General features: G+C 41.6%; 1 protein-coding gene across 1 annotated transcript in view; it reads left to right on the forward strand.

The window, feature by feature from the left end:
• LOC134619765 (collagen alpha-1(XIV) chain-like) overlaps positions 1–17479 on the forward strand; it is a 176532-nt gene that overhangs the window by 63036 nt on the left and 96017 nt on the right. Inside the window, exons 12-18 of the mRNA XM_063465597.1 lie at positions 3548–3693; positions 7758–7887; positions 14833–14972; positions 15195–15321; positions 15402–15541; positions 16443–16575; positions 16783–16827. Of these exons, the coding sequence (XP_063321667.1) occupies positions 3548–3693; positions 7758–7887; positions 14833–14972; positions 15195–15321; positions 15402–15541; positions 16443–16575; positions 16783–16827 (861 nt within the window). The remainder of the gene's footprint in view (positions 1–3547; positions 3694–7757; positions 7888–14832; positions 14973–15194; positions 15322–15401; positions 15542–16442; positions 16576–16782; positions 16828–17479) is intronic.

The raw sequence follows: 17479 nt of genomic DNA on the forward strand, positions 1-17479 counted from the left end.
AACAAATATTCAGAGTTTCGTCTACAAACAGTTACACAGTTTAGCAGTTTAATTATAAAATGATGCAGGGACTAGGCAGCCGTGCTTTTATGAAGAGATGTAAGCAGAATGCAACCAGCTGGCAATCAGCTGAGTCGAGTCTTGAGTTGCAAAGTGACATCTTGTGGCGAAGTTGCGCTTATCGCTCATCGTACAGACTGAGACTGACTGCAATGTGTTAGCAGTTTATTTGCATCTATGATCGTGAATGTGTCTGAGAGCAACTGCAGTTCCTTTGAGTCAGACTGCAGTTGTTTGGAGACGGGTTCCCTCCCACTAAGGGACCTGAGCCATCGCCAGTGGTTGAGGGTGTTTCACATTCAGGTGAACGGCTGGTGACCGTGACTACTTCAAATTGTTCAAAGTGCTCCAAAAGGCTTCGCCAGCACAAACACAGGGCAGGGACGAGATGAATTCATTAATACATTTTAATTAATTAATGAATTTTTCATGTTTCTTTTGGAACTTGGCTTGGCAGCGATTGATTCACTTTTGGATCGAGTCTCAAGCGGCCGTTTGAAGAACTGTGACTACACCTTTGGGTTAGTTTAAACCACACGATGAAGATTTACCTCTAAATGTTGCAGAGGCAAATGAACAATGTCCATTTGAGCCTCATTTAAGAATTAAGTCCCAAATGAGGGATCTGAACTCTTCATTTTTCCCAGAATGCACCTCTTCTATTTTTCACTATCGCTCTCAGTCTTAAATTGCAACCGTTGAAGTTGAGGTCACCTCCAAGACAGCCTTCCCCTGGGATCTTTCATTGTGCTGTTAATTCTCTGCATCAAACCATTTCTGCTTCTGTTCAGTAGAAATGTGTTCTTGCTAACACTGGAGATAAAAACTCAGTGTTAACCTGCAGAGCTTTTAATCATTTATTTATTGCTTTAATTTTGCTTTGAAGAAACTGACAGGACCGAGATGAACAACACACCTTTGGTCTTTTCACTCAATTCCAATGAAGCCAATCTATGACTGTTGAGTTACAGCATCCGTCATAGCACTGATAGAGCAGCAGATATGTGTTGTACTACAAAGGAAAACAGTGAATTTGGGCCATAAAAGCTACACAGGTGTTTCATTATTTATTCGTGGCCTGATCCTCCTCTGACAGGATGCCTGTGGTGAGCTCTAATTCTGGTGGTATTGCCTGAGGCCTCGTGCTGACATGTGTACTCCGAGCCAGAGCCTGGCTGGATTCTCTGACCTCTTTCGACCTGGCGTTCGCTGACGAATGACAGGGGATTCCTCCCTGTTGGTCGAGGATGAATGCAAAGTCACAAGTTGACCTTGTAGCAAAGTTAATGTGGTGTGGCTGTTTGCTGGAAGCTGCCACTTCTGCCCTGCTGCACTGTCTGGTTAAGGCAGCAAATTAAACATGATGCTAGGTACTAATTGATTTGGGGGTTTGAGCAGAGTGTGGTACAAAAGTGGAACATTTATCAAAGCAATAAGTGAGGACTTTACTCATGCTGTCCGACTCTCTGAAATATATTCGATTTCATGAAACCAGACTTTTGCTTTGTTGACGTTTCAATATTATTTGAATTTGCTGAAACTAAAAGGAAAAAAATGCACGAGCTCTAAAACTATCTGTAGACTTTATTTGAGCAAGATCGTGTTTTTCAGTTGTCACTGAAATATAAAATGTCTGAGTGTACTCTGAAATCAAGTCCTCCCACAAAGCTGTCCTATCAGCTGTTTGTTCCTACTACCTGAAATAACTCTAGTTTCTCAAATGGCATATAGGAGGGTTTCTATTTTTAATAATGTACTGTTAGGTAGACGGGTGGGTTGAGGTACTAATAAATCGAGTCATGTCTGGAGAAGTTTTAAAGTTAAACCTTATAGTGCTACTCACTCTCACTAATAGGTTTTGGTTATTCTATGATGCTGGGGTGCTGACCTCTAACACCAGCAGTAGAGGAAGCTTAACTTTACAACACTGGTGATGCTCACAACACCTACTTGTGCAAATGGCCTACATAGTAGCCTATGTAACCCAAAATACATATATATGCATATATATGCATATATATGTATTTTGGGTTACATAGTAGCCTATGTAACCCAAAATACATATATATGCATAAATCTGGGGTTGTTAAAAACTTGTAACTATCAACTTTCTAAAGATAAAAGAACATATAAAATCCAAAGCATGGAAACGTAAAGGAAAGATAAACATGACAACAACATTATTATCAAATAAATATATTACTGTTTGTATATAGTTCTGTAACCACTGCTGATTGAGTTCCTGTCTGTTTTGGCCTGGTGAGGTTGAACAACTGACATCAAAGTAAGTGAAGGGGGGGTCATCATTAAACTGAAAAACCAAGATAACAAGTTGGATGATTGCAGAATTATTTCCTTGGTTGAGAAAAGAATTTGTCAGAAAACATCTAAAGAGTGTGCAGAGTTGTGGAGAAAACCACTGGACAGATGAAACCAAGACTAATTTGTACTGGAATGATAAGAAGAGACAAAAACTCATGATCTGAGGCATAGCACATCATCTCACAGACAAAGTGGAGACAGTGTTGTGGTGTGAGTAAGCATGGCTGCCAGTGGAACTGGCCACTAGTGTTTATTGATGATAGAAGTATCAGGATGAATTCAGAAGGGTACAGGGCTCCAAACTCTACTTTTATTCAGCCAAATACATGAAACTGATCAGACACCACGTTACAGTGAAAGTGGATAATGACCTAAAGCAAACTGCAAAGGTAACCCAAGAGTTTCACAATGCAAAGAAATGGGACATCCTTCAATGGCCAAGTCAGTCACCTGAAGACAAAAGTGAAGGAACAAAGACCCACAAACGAGCAGCAACTGAAGGCAGCCGGCAGAGCTGAGCAGAGGGAATTGCATGTAGTGATATCCATGGACTGTGTATAAAAATAACTGGAATTCCTTAACAGGTAATCCCAGTGGTTTTGCTATCCCCCTTGAAGGCCTCCATTTCAATCACATATTGACTGCTTGACTTAAAATACACTGTGGTGGTTTGCAGAGGCAAAACTACATCACATTGGCCGTCGGCCCAAAACTTGAGGACCTGGTTGTAAATCTCATAAGTCTCTTTTCTAGTTAAACCTCGTTTGGCTCATTGCCGTGCTGGACAATGACCCCTGAATAACCAGTGTGCATGTTCTCGGTACTGCTGTTTTTAACAACCCTGACATTGTGCATTACTGTTTAAAATACATCAAAGAAGATTTGGATTTCTGTTTAATCATGCATGAACTTACAAGACCTAATTTACTTCTATTGCTGCCGGAGAGCTGGAGGATAACAAATTCCTTAGAATTTAGAAAAGGGCGAGTTTTCTATGAAATGTGAATTTTCAGGACTTGTCTGTCCAAAACAGACGAAGGTTAGTGTAAAAGTGCCGGATTACTGTTTTAGGTAAGATTTAATCAGCTACACTTTCTTATTATTAAAAGTAAATGTGTCAAAGGAAGAAAGACCCTCATCCAAACCCTGTGCTTGTGTCCCACAGTGGCCCTGCCCACGGTGAACAACCTGGAGTTGTTTGATATTACTCACAGCACTATGCGGGTCCGCTGGAAGGCCGTCGCTGGGGCTTCTGGGTACATGATCCTGTACGCCCCGCTGACTGAAGAGGACGCTTCAGATGAGAAGGAGGTGAGGAGTGTGCTCGTGTGCAATGAGAGTAAATGTGAGGCAAAGAATGAGCTGTATGATGCAGAGCAGGGTGCTCCCTGCTGGGCGCCGGCTCCTTTTCCAAAACAATGTTTCCTCAAATTTCTTTACATCACACAACATTCCTCACAGGCCTACTTTAAACTCTGATCCAAGTAAAATATCTCCTACTTTATGTCATTTTAAAAGCCATTCAAATATAGTGTTCAAAACTTTGTAAAAGTAACTGAACTCCTGTGCTGCTTGTTTATTAATTGATGAAGTCCAGTTGGCCTCATCAATTAATCCGTATTTCAAAAACACAAGATCAATCTGAGTGGTAAGCAAAGACTGTTAGTGTGGCTGAAAAATATGGTTTTTAATATGTGCCAGTGTGAATATTTTACATCTTACAACTCAACATTGTTTATCGGAAAAACATGAGCTGAATTCTTGATGTTGAGACTGATAATGGAAAAAACCAAACGACACCTCCGCTCCAGGTCATTGGCTCACCTGATGTGCCGCTCTCAGGTTTGGACACTTTGGCATCATCCAATGAAGGCTGCTCTTTGGTCACTGACTTATAGACCCAGCTCTCATCAGCAGAGTATTTCAACATGAAAGTCAGCTGTGATAGAAGAGTTGATATTTGCTCTTTGTCGAAGTTTGAAGTCTAAATGCAAGCAGTCAGAACAAGACGTCCACCCAGACTGGAAGTGGTCCTGTGGTGCAGGAGGCGACCCTGAAGGAGAGATCAACCAACTTTAATTCAGGCATTTTTAATTAAACAGAGTAACCGTACTGTATGACTGCACATCGTATACTTTATAGAAGCAGAATTCTGGATGTGCACTTTTCATATTGTCCTCCACATCAGTCTAACAGTGTTAGAGTTAACATCAGTCATGGATGTCGTTATGGTTTGATATAACCAATAAGCCAGCATTCAGGTTTCTGGTGTGATGAACAGTCTTTTGTTAGAGTGAACATGAATAGAAAAAACTTGAACTATAACTTCAAATAGCTGCAGGTTTGAGCAGAAGAAACTTTCACGGAGCAGAAATGGACTGAATGTAATCAGCAGCTCAGGATCATTCAGTTACATCTCACAATTTGACTTTGGAGAAAAATCACAGGATATTGTTGGACATTTGCATAACAAAGACTTTCTGCGCTTGTTGACTTTTGTCTGTGGTTTTGCTTCTCGTTTGGCATTTTTGTCTTCGGCGGTCGCAGGAATTCCACCTAAATTTGCTTTGAAATAGTCTATTAAAGACGGTGACTGTCGGAGCTGACAGACTGCTAATTGGCATTCAGCTGAATAAAGTTGACCTTCTTAGATGTCTTTGTAATTATAATTGAGTTGCTTCAAAGTAAACGTCTGCTTTCATGTGCCGTTCCTGTTATTTTTCTTCATATTCTGTATGTTCGACGACTTTTTACTATGAGTCTCAGGAAGGAAACAAAGGAAGGGGGATAGAAGGAAACGGCCAAAAACATGTACCAGAAATATCAGATAATATTAGAGAAAACGGTGGCAGTAGAGAGTTTTTAATTCACTCTAATAAACAGCACGGCTGATCCTGAGCCACCTTTCAGTGTACCCACCATGCATGAGTCAAAAAAGTGCAGCCACCCTCTGAGTCACAGTAATATATCTTTAAAAACTGTGACCAATTAGAGGACAAAACACAACCAAAGCATCAGTTACACCTTGAAAGACTGAATAACACTTCAAAGTGAAACAGGCACGCAGACAAAGACCAGCACTGATTGGAAAGAAGACATTAAAAGCAAACAGCAGGACAGACTGGAACATGGAGATCTTTTGCAGGTAAATTCAGTAGTTAAGGAAGACGAGACATTCAAAGGAGAGGAGGAGAGGTATGAAGGGCACAGGCAGCCGTCCTTATCCCTCCTTCTCCCATTAGACCTCATTATGCCTACCGTCACATTCCCCTCCAGGCAGAAAGCAATAAAAACAATTTAGGAAGGAATTTGGAATCAGGATGGATGCTTTCCAGTGGTGAGGATAAGCCTGGCTCTGAGGCACTCCTGTCAGAGCCCAGGCTTGGCTGGTTCGTCCTCGTGTGGCTTCCACTTATGGGCCGTGTGGGGACTTGTCTGGGCCAAAGCCAGCCTCAAATCCAGCCCAGTTTGACTGGAAAAGTGCTTTCATTCAAACAGAGACCCAGTGTAGGTCTGCACAGATTGAACCCGAGGGAGAGAAAGGACGAGCTCGAATGTGAGCAAGAGGTAGATCTTAGAGCAGGATGTGACTCCAATGGTCCCCGAAGCTGCTAAATGTGTCCACGCCAAGCAAAAACAACAGTAACATGAATTTGGTGCACGTAACAAAATGGCTATCTTGTCGAGCAAGAAATGCTTCAGCTCATGCCAGTACATCGGCCCGGGCCCAATCCGGCCCCTACACCCACATCAGGTACCGCTCCAAACCTACTGGCTTTAACTGGAAGTGAGTGATGAAGCCTGCCAACTCAGAGTCTACACCGATGCACACTCCACCTGCTTTGAGTCAGGAACGGAGGAAACTCCACACAGCACAAATATAACTGTGTTTCTAAGAAGGGTTGGACTCTGCTGGGTAAATGAAAACAAAAGGATGAGATGATGTTTAAAGGCGGTGGGGCAGTGACCTTTATTTAAGTAAAATTCCATGTAGATCCATTTTGATTGTTGATGGTTATGTAGGTCATGTGCACTTCAGAAAAGGAAACTGTATTTCCTTCCTCTGCACCACAGACAAGAAACGGTTAAGAAATTCCTCCTGTGTGCCAAGCTACTTAGAAAATGTATGACCTGAAGTCTTTTATGGTGTTTATCACAGAAAACAGACAAAAATGAAAAAAAGTCAGCAGATTAAATAGGTCACATTCTACTAAAAACACAAAACATGCTTTAATACATCTCCTGTAATGATGGTAGATGCTCATATCAAACCGAGCCAGAATTTGAAGTAGTAAGATGTGGACATGCAGCAGCTCTGGCTTCAGTCTACATTAGTTGGTCTTCAAAGAAGAGGATCTAAAATTGCCAAAGTATGGCTGCACCAAGTCTTTGTAAAGGAATAAGGATTTTTTTAAGGATGCAGAGTCGCTTTGATAGAATCCAAGAGTAAAAATATGAAGTGAGAAACAAGCAGAGTAGGTCCTCTTTAAGCCATCCTATCTGATTGCAGCAGCTCTGATTCTGATTGAAATTCCTACTTCAGTGTGAGAAAGGCAGGGGCGTCCCAAAGCTCGGCGGTTAGAGTCTATTCAGAAAATTGTCTCAGGATAAAAAAACAGAGATAAAGCCTTTAGTTATTTAACTCTGTTACATCTTAGGCCAAAAAATAAGGTGGAAATATTCTTAAATGAGGTAAAAAGTAAAAAAAACCTGCAAAAGTATTAACAGTAATTATTGATCATGTTGAAACCTGGCAGATTGTTAATGTTGTACGTTGTAGTTCTCTAAGGAAACAACAAAAGCCATTTGTTGTATTATGTCTGCATCCAGTTTATGCTTGGCACAATAAGCGATGGTAAAGTTGAATATTTGTGGGCACGCTATGTAAGCAGCTGCAGACTAGTTGAGTTCTGTGTTGGCGATTGAGATGAAACAAATCGGCCTCTGTGGGGACAGAAAGGTCTGTTTCAGCTACGTAGACAAGCTACAGCTGCAAAGCAGAAAACAACTGATGTTTTTCTCACATTTTAAAATCGACTACTGCGGTCCTGCAAACACCTGGAGTTTCATCATCTTCCTTTGTTCTGAGTTTCAGCTCAGTAGATGTGGGACATACTATAAGAGCCTGATTGGCCCCTCCTGCTTAATGTAAAAGGAAGATCTCCATATTCAGAAATCATCTCATGCAATCACACTTAATTCTCTGCTTGCCTGGACGAGACTGCTGATGATAGAAGAGTAGACGTGCAGAGAGATGAATAACAGGGCGGATAAACGACTGCATGAAATCCACTGACAAGACAGAGATTTAAAGGATCTACTAGAAAGTCTCTGCGTCTTTGCTAAATGCACATACCTGCTGTGTGTGTGTGCAGGTGAAGGTGGATGACTCGGTGACTGAGGTGGAGCTGGAAGGATTGACTCCAGCTACTGAGTACACAGTGACAGTTTACGCCATGTACGGAGAGGAAGCCAGCGACCCCATGACCAGCCAGCAGACCACATGTAAGTCTAACATGCAAAACACTCCCACCATCAAATGACTCAAAGATTTCTTTGATTTGTTGTTAGCAGCCAATACATGAAGAATGAAGCCAAAGGAAAAGCCAAAATATTCAGTGTGCTAAAGATTCTCATGTTGAAATGCCCAACTTTACAGCAGATGCACATGCTTACCACCTGCAACAGGAAACCATGCTGCCCTCTGTAGCTAATTTCTTTCTTAGTAGCAACTGTACATGTGGTGATTTATTTATTTCACAAGTTATCTTTTTAAAGTATCTGTTTAAGGCTTAAATGTGAGCATCACTCGAGGCGGCTATCTGCTATCTGCTGGTGCCACCTTAGCTAACAGGAGTTGGTCCTCATGGCCACTATTTGTGGTTACGATGCAGACTTCACTGGTTGGACTTGTCCTGTTGGCAGCCATTAAACTTTGGCTGATTCTAGACTGAACTACATGGATCCACCTCAAACTTTGGCTGAAAAATGAATCCATTGAAACTAAGTGTTGATCTGATCACCAGAGTTATGTAACGACAATGCGGACATCATCCAGGTCATACAAATATCAGCATCACAGTTTAGGAGCTGCAAGTGTAAAGAGTTGTGCCTGCATAAATAATTTCAGTCAATATTTAAGCATGCAAATATTTTTTTAAAGACACAAGCCATCAAAAATATTCCACGAGGGCTTTGTGATCCTTCACACACTACAGCCGGATACGGTTTTAAAAATGAGGAGCAGGCACACAGTTTTCATAAAGTGTCCTCATCTTCTTTTAATGTCCTTGGAGTTGAGATCTGAAAGAAAGGCAAACTGGTCCTCGCAGAAATAGAAATATAAGGCCGCACATCAATATGCTTTACTAACTGTTGGTGAAATTCAATTTCATTAAATCCCTGACAGATTCTGTGACCCTTTGAACTCGAGTCACTGCTATTCTCATATCTGAAAGCAGCCGGCACATTTTTCATTTTCCTCAGGACATTAACTCTCAGCTGTCTGATCAGGAGGAAACCACATCTCCAAGCACTTAAACCTACATCCTCCATGTACAAACCTCCAAACCTTTTATCAGCTAATTTCTTTCATTATCTTTTTTATGTGTTTTCTAATCAGAGGGATCAGCTGCCGCAGACATATTTGCTTTTCATTTGCTGAGTGTTTGCTCATAGTTTCTTCCCAGACGGCTGCAGCATGCTGAAGTCCTGTCCCAACACGTATCCTGCTCCTGACAGAAACTAGCAGCCAGCAATGCCAAACTCTACATGGCGCCAACTTTGATTCCCTTATTCCAGCTATTTTCTGCACCTCACTGTCATTCTTTAGAGTTTTGATGAGAGTAACTCGGCGCTCCGCCCACCCTAAATCCCCACCGTGCTCACTAATTAACATTTTATGAAGTCTCCTTTAAGGTTTGAGGCCTGCGGCTTTAAGTCAGGGCATGTTTATGTCTTTATGGTGTGTGTAAGGCTTTGGATGCGGGTCAGAAGAGGACGCCGGCAACTGTTGAAGGAGGCAGTGGTAGTTTTGTAGCGGGTGGGGGGATTAGAGTTTCTGTCAAATACATTTTCATAATAAAATAACTTTTATTGTTCCATGCAGGCAGGACTTAATGCCCTTGAATGAAGATGGGACACATTATGTTTTGGTCATGGTCTTTGTATCAGCCCTGTTCCCTGAAATATTCCTTCTGCATTATAAAAACGAGGCTCCTCGTTAGCTGCACACCACATGATGCGAACGATGGTCGTGATGTGCTTTTCACTCAGCGAGCTTGTTCGTATTCATTCAGTCTGCCTCTCTGTGTCATCAGAGGCCTCTCATCCCTCATTTCCTCTCGTCATTTAACTGTCGTTTCTTCCATTGTTAAGACAAAATGTGCTTTAATGATCACTGCAGTGAAACGAGGCCATTGCACATGCAAATGGATTGGATTTCTTTTTCTTTGAAGGAGCATGATGGAGATTAAAGATAAAGACTCATACAAAATCAGACTACAGAGAGTTTTGCACATCTTCCCACTTTGTGGTTTTACAACCAGAAGCAGATCGTGAGGCCACAATATGCAGATTTGAATTGTTTTTTCTTCATTGGTTGTTTGTTATTTAACTGTAGCTCTAAGTGTGTGCGCTTGCAGAGGTTATACATGTCATGAGAGACTTGCAAACACTTGATCCCTTTTATATAAGAAAGGATTTAAAACAAAAAGGGTTTTTTTTTTCAATAATTTAGCCACAATAAAAAACTGAATATTCTTCTGTGGAAATGGGACACACTCAGAAACAAGAATTGCACTACAGAAGCTGACAGATGTTTGAGGGTTTCTTGTGCTTCCCACACAACTTTTTAATGATATGCAAATCTCCAGTTTGACTTGGCCAGTCTGTATCCGTCCATTTTCCTTTTTTTGTTTGTTTGAGGGGTTTTTGGGATATTTTCTCATTGGAATCATACGTGTGTGATTGGTCCCCTTTAGCTCTCAGAGACATGGCTTCACTTTGTCTTCAAGGATTCTTGGACATGATGTGGTGTGACGCAGAATTCAATTACTAATCACACTGTGCTCTTCAAGCTGCCCCATCATTGAAGCAATGAGGCAACCCCAAACCACGGCCGTTGTATCACTGTTATGGGATTTTTCACTGAAAAATGTCAACTTTCTTTTCGGACAGCAGGACCTTTTTTTTTGTTACTGGCTTGATTCCAATGCATTTATGTGCAGGCACATTCAAACTGTAAATGCTCACACTCTGATGCCAACAGTTATTTGCAGATGCCGTTGTAAAACACCGGGGTTCTTGAATATGTCTCTTTGCCTCAGACGGTGTGTTGCTGGAAGTAAGTGAGACTGTGTTAGCTTTATGGACAGAAGATGTAGGCATAGACAAGCGCTGAACGTTTTCTGCTTTGGTGCCCTCAGGAGCTTATTACTGCTCTTCGCAGAAGCTGGGGTTCTTCTGGCTTCATCGGGCAGTGACCTCCACCTTCCACTGGATCAACTTACAGTCGAAAGAGAAGTAGCTGGGATGAGAATTAGCACTTCCAAGGCTGATACCATGGTTCTCACCCTGAAAAGGGAGTTCCTACTCCAGGTCGGGGAAGAGTCGCCATCCCGAATGGAGGAGTTTAACTATTTCAGGGTCTTGTTCATGAGTGAGGCGAGAGATTGACAGAAAGATTGCAGCAATGTTAATGGTGATGCAGAGGTTTTCTTGGTCTGCTGTGGTAAAGAGAGACCTGAGCATGAAAGTCAAGCTGTTGCTTTGCCAGTCAAGCTCTATGTCCCTACCCTCACCTGTGGCCACGAGCTCAAGGTAGTGACTGAACGAATTAAATTGTGGATACAAGAGACAGACAACAGGGTGTCCTGGGTGTCTCTTAGAAATGTGCTAAGTGGCTTGGTCAGGTGCTCTGAGTAGAGCCATTAGTCCTCCAAATTGAAAGGAGTCAGTTAAGGTGGTTCGGACATTTGGTCAGGATGCCTAGAAAATTTCTAGGTGAGGTTTTTTGACCATGTCCATCAAAGCTCTAGAGCAGGGGTGGGAAGCTGCAGGCCTCGAGGGCCAGTGTCCTGCAGGTTTTAGATGTGTCCTTGATCCAACAAAGCTGATTTAAATTGTTAAATGACCTCCTCAACATGTCTTGAAGTTCTCCAGAGGCCTGGTAATGAACTAATCATTTGATTCAGGTGTGTTAATCCAGGGTGAGATCTAAAACCTGCAGGACACCGGCCTGGAGTTCCCCACCCCTGGTCCAGAGCCACATGGCTTTGACCTTGGTACGATGATACTACATACTCAAAAGTGAGCAAAACAGCAGAACCTTGATGTCAGAGCTTTAAATAAGATGGGTTCCACTAGGGCTGGGCGATATGGCCTAAAATCCATATCACTGTATAATTTGAAGCATGTGCAGTAACGATATATTCTTTTCTTCCGTATAACATATTTTAAATAATATAATGCACACTTAAAATCCTTTAATTTTCTCAAAATTCGACAGTGCACCTTATGTATGAATTCTTGTTGTGCCTACTGACCTCGAACCGATTTTATGTGGTACACGGCGCGCAGAAATCTGTCAAAAAATGTTTTAGTATGACTTTGGTAAGCTATGAAGGCGCACCGCTTGATGGATTGTCGGAGCATTACGGCTGCCGTAGTCAGGAGCCTTGCGGAGTAATCTGGGTCCAAAATAGTGATGGTAAATTCGATTCTTTTTACTGAATCGAGTTTGAATGAGTCACTCACCAAAGTGAATCGGGTTTTTGAGTCATTTGAGTCACTGAGTCAGTTGACCAGAGAATGCAAAATATTTACATCTTCACTCAAATTTAATTTGTTTCTCTTTTCATGTAAATCCTACTGCTAAGATGAGTGATTGAAAAAGAAAAACAACAAAGATTTCTAAAGGGAACATTTATTTTATTTATTTTTATTTTATTATATTAGTATTTTCCTCAAATGTGCCAAATATATATTTTCTCATCTAAATGTCCACTGAGCTATGAGCCCGGGGGCGTAATGCTCCTTAACATTGGTTGCCAACCAAGACGAAGAAGAAGGAGGAGCTGTGAGCCAGGAGGGAGGGGGTGAGTGAGTGAGTGATTCGTTGATGCTACGATTCAGCACAGGAGGGAGGGGGTGAGTGAGTGAGTGATTCGTTGATGCTACGGTTCAGCACAGGAGGGAGGGGGTGAGTAACTCAAATGTGCTGTTAGCATGTTAGCAGAGCGATGCTACTGTGAACTGAGGAGCTATTGTCTTGATGCTAGTGTTCTACTCAGGGTTTTTTCTTCCAGTTCAGAGCAGAAATGTTTTTGTTAAGAAACTGGCTGTTGTTTTTTTTCCACACAATTTTAATTATAAGCTAGATATATTTCTACTAATGAAATTAGTTTGCTAACAGCAACAGGGATGAGTCAGTGAGTCAGTTGGGCTTGTGAATCGTGATTCTCAAGTATTGAATGATTCGTTCATGATTCGCGCATCACTAGTCCAAAACGCCGTCTGCTTCAGGTCCCAAAGTCAAACGAACACTGCAGCATCACTGAGAGTTAAAAACTGTCTAAATTTTTTCATCTTTAATAAAATGATCAACGTTGCTGCTTTACCAGGTGTAACAAGTTTAACATCCAGGCATCCATGAAAACAGAATTTATTAAATTCAACGGAGTTGGAAGTTAGCGGGAAGTTAGCTCGCTAGTTTCCACCTAAACATGATATAGCATGTTCTGACTGAGAGATTTCTGAAAAAATTCAAACGTACAGCTCTGCTGTCTCTTCCAACATAAATGAAGACAGAAAACTAAACAGCAGTGACATTTGTAGGGTTATTGAAGTTGGGCTAGCTGGTATATAATGATGTGCTACGTGACCGCTAGCAAAACAGCTATGTTAGCATAACATTAGCACAGTGAAGCTGAAGGATGAACGCTAACACTTTTCCACTCGACAAAAGTTAACGTGACGGTTCCCGATGGTTAGGGACAAATGCAATCGCATGGCAGGATGCTGTAAACGGACCAAACTTCAGTCAGGAGAACAACTGAGATAATCCATCCACAATACGAGGTTAGTCATTAATATACTGGAACAACATGGGAATAGAGCAGCTGCCAGACAATTCAACATCAATGAATCAATGGTACGGAAGTGGAGGAAGCGCAGGTTTTGGCTTTCCCCATATTCCAAAAGTGCTTCGTCTCTTTGCCATTACTGTCGCCCGCATAATTTGCAGATGATGTTGTTTGCAGCCCCTGCAATGCTTTCGACCAAAACAGGCGCAGCTGGATGATCAACATGCGCTAGGTGTTGAGCAACGCTGCCAGCTGCAGTGACACCCCTGAGCTGTAGCGTCATCTATATGGGTCTTGTAATACTTTATATGGAGACGTTTGGAAACTTTAGCGACTTACCTGTCCTTAAACTTTTTTAATTTGCTTTTTGCTCATTGCTGTTGTGACCCTGGGATACCCCGGTGCAAACGCCTGGCAGTATCTCACTCCCTTCAGCCCACTCTGTATTTCTCTCTCTCTGCTGCTTTGTTTTTAATCTGACCCTCGGTATAATTGAGGTGAAGCACTGGTGGGTACAGTCAGAATTATTTTTCTTTTCTTTTGAAGAAAACAGATCAGTGATTCTAAATGTAAAAGTTTCAAAGCTCAGAGAGAATCAGATTCTGCAGCTGAATTTTTAAAGTGAGGGCAGGGGGGGATCTTTTTAGACCTCCGAGACGGCAAGAAGAAATGAGAAAGAGAGGACATTTAGGCAGAGCCTGAGGGAGTGCGGTGATGTAATGAGCTTCTGTCCACTTTATAATTAAAAGTAGTGGAGTCCAATAACCCTTGTACAAACCCCCATGAGTGCGAGTGTGAATTAGATAGACCTGCTGTTATCAGGGGTCACGATTTCAGGCCTCTCATGAAGGCTCGGCTGTGTTTGCGTGTTCATGTAGCTGCTGTTGATAAAGAACATAAAGCTGTTTTGTTCTTTCGTTCTTTCTTCGTCTTTTTGCGATGTATACGTTCAGTTTGAAAAATATTCCATTTCCGAGGCCACACACACTTTCTTAGTGTTGGATTATAACTATGCTAATATGAGCAACTGGGCAGTTTATATGATTTAAAGTTTTGGAACATTTTGTGAAAGTCACATTTAATAAAGTAGTATGGAGGAACAAAGCTGCCAGTCTCCCAAAGTCAATGCAGGAACACTAAGCTAAAAAATATATAAACTAGTGAAGGTAAATAAATAGGTTAATTTATTGGTATACAAATAAAGAATAATAATATTGCATTATATGTGCAATAATCATACTTAATTAATCAACTGATTAATATATATTTTGGCTGATTCCATCCTCCATAGGGAGAGGAATTTATAATCAGTTCACAGCCGTTTCTTTTCAGATGATGTATTTATGGTTTGCGTTCTGTCCCTCAGTACCGCTGATCCCAGCGAGGAACCTTCGTTTCTCTGAGGTGGATCACAGCTCTGCCCGGATCACATGGGACTCCGCCTCCAAGAAGGTTAAAGGGTACCGCATCATGTACGTCAAAACCAATGGAGTCCAGACCAATGAGGTGAGAGAACCCTGGAGGACACAGGTCATCAGGCTAGCCCAAACTTGTCAGAGAGGAAGTAGTTACGTGTTCGGAAACTGTCGTTCCTCGATGAAGTTTAACAATTCCAGTGGAGTCGTTGGTCCAGTATCTGTCCACTGTCTTTTCTGCTAATTTCAACATAACAAACAAACCAAGTCACTGAGGAAGAAATGGCATTGTGTTTTGGTTCTGTGTCTTCAGGTGGATGTTGGCCGTGTGACAACCTGGCTGCTGAAAAACCTGACGTCACTGACGGAGTACACTGTTGGTGTGTTTGCCGTCTATGATGAAGGACAAGCTGAGGTTGTGACAGACAGCTTCACCACAAGTAAGAACCTATAATAGAGATTGTTATATTCAAAAGTATTTCTGAAATGGTTTTAACCAGAATTGTTGGCGTTTGTTTAGAAACTGTCCCGGACCCAGTGGACTTGAGGAGCAGTGACATCTCCACGGACAGCTTCAGGGTGTCCTGGGCTCACCCGGCGTCTGATGTGGTGCTCTATCGACTCACCTGGACACCCACCGATGGAGAAGAGAGCAATGAGGTGTTCATGTGTTTCTTATGTGCTGTTATATGTTTATTTTAAGCTTAGAAGATAAAAGAAAGTCACCTGGAAATCTTATGATTTCTGAAGTGTCATCTCTCAGGATGGAAAACGCTCATTTTTTCAAGTAATTCAGTCACTGGTCCTTAATGACCATTATAACTCTCTTTATAAAGTTTTAGACTGGTCAATGCTCAAATTAAACACATGTTGGCAGTGTTTCATATGGCCAAATGGCAGTTTCTATTCTCGGCTCTGTGTAATGTTACAGAGGGAATATCCTTATATGATCATATCACACGAAGCTGACTGAACACAAAGACTGAACCACCTTCTGTTCTTCTTAAAGGACGATGGATAAATTGCTTCGTCCAGGCAGTGGACAGACTGAGAGGCTGCACCAAACTCCTCAGTCTGACTGTCACATAAATAAGGATTATTTTGCATCATCTAAAATATGGAGCTAGAAATGAGCAGATCGGATCCTTTGAAACACTAACGAACGAAGCTGCTCCTGCCAACACAGTCAGGTTTAATAACTGTGTGCTGACTTTGTCGCAGTCATTGTTGACTGGCAACGTCTTTAAACCTGATAAACACCAATCAAATGATTTCATTAAGATATGAGAAGAAGCGCACGTGAAAGTCAACTCAGTGAGTCTCTGAGAGATAATCTGGGCGTGCTGTTAGAGGATTCACCTGTTGGTTCTAATTTGCTGGCCTTTGTATGTCTTTTGATCTTTGTCTTAACTGACGGTGACTTTGCTTTTATGTACTTTGTAGAAAGAAGTTTTATCAGGAAACTCTTAGAATGAAACATTTTTGAACATCTTTTTCTTCCCTCTCGCTCTGGATCTGTCACCTGTCTGTCTAAAGCAGATTTGTTGTCCTTCTGTTTCAGGTTTTGGTGAATGGGAATATCAACACCTACCTGATAAAGGAACTCACCCCCTCGACAGAGTACGAAGTCCTCCTGGCCGCCATTTACGGGAATGAGCTGGAGAGTGATGAGGTGATCCTCGTGGAGTCCACCGGTAAATTTATTGTTACAAAACCACAGATTTCTTCACACTTTCATGTTTGTTGTGTTTATTAATGAGACTGTTTGTCTTCTTTCTGTTATTATTCTCTGATTTTATTCTGTAAACCACTCAGAGGAATCCGACATCAAAGGATCCTTTAAACTTTCTGAATTAATGAATCAGTCGCATCAGTGACATATTTCTGCATTTGATTTTCAGTTGAAAAAACAACCACCATTGCCACGACAACCACCACCGTAGCAGGTAATTAATCCAAAGGCTGGGATGAATTTGGATCTTTTTTTCTCTTCTCTCCATTGTCTCCGTTTTACTTCATCCTTCATCAACTCTGTCATCCTAAGACTTTGTCTTTCATTTCTCACTTGACTTCTTTTCCACCAACGTGTTGCTGAAGTTAATGTAGAAACAGTTCACTGGTACTGGTGCCACTGGCTACTGGTGAAAATGGGAAACACTGCCTGATGTTCAGTTCTCAAACCTTTCAAATTTTATGCTGAGACTGGTTAACAAAACGCACTGAGGCAGCGTTTGTGGTTCTGTGCTGATGAAGAACATGGTTAATAGAAGCCTTTGAACTGTTGGTGTGTTTTTATCATCTCTAACTTGCATGAAAAGAGAGATTTTCATCAATCAGCAGCCCTGTAAGCGCACGTGGAACTGCAGACTAACGAGTGCTCATGGGAATTCTTTAGGCAACAGAAATCTTCCAGGATCTGTCAAATAATGACTCGGAATTTCAAACTCTGGCAGTTTTCATTTCTCCACGCTGTACGTGGGCCTGAAGATCAATTTTTTACTGTAGTAACCAATTAGCTTTTAAATGTGCAACATATATTTTTCATGAATTTGAAATTTTCCAGACTAAATAAGAAAAACCAAACTGTTACCTATGGAT

This window comes from Pelmatolapia mariae, linkage group LG22 (assembly GCF_036321145.2).
Source record: "Pelmatolapia mariae isolate MD_Pm_ZW linkage group LG22, Pm_UMD_F_2, whole genome shotgun sequence".
Classification (NCBI taxonomy): Eukaryota; Metazoa; Chordata; class Actinopteri; order Cichliformes; family Cichlidae; genus Pelmatolapia; species Pelmatolapia mariae.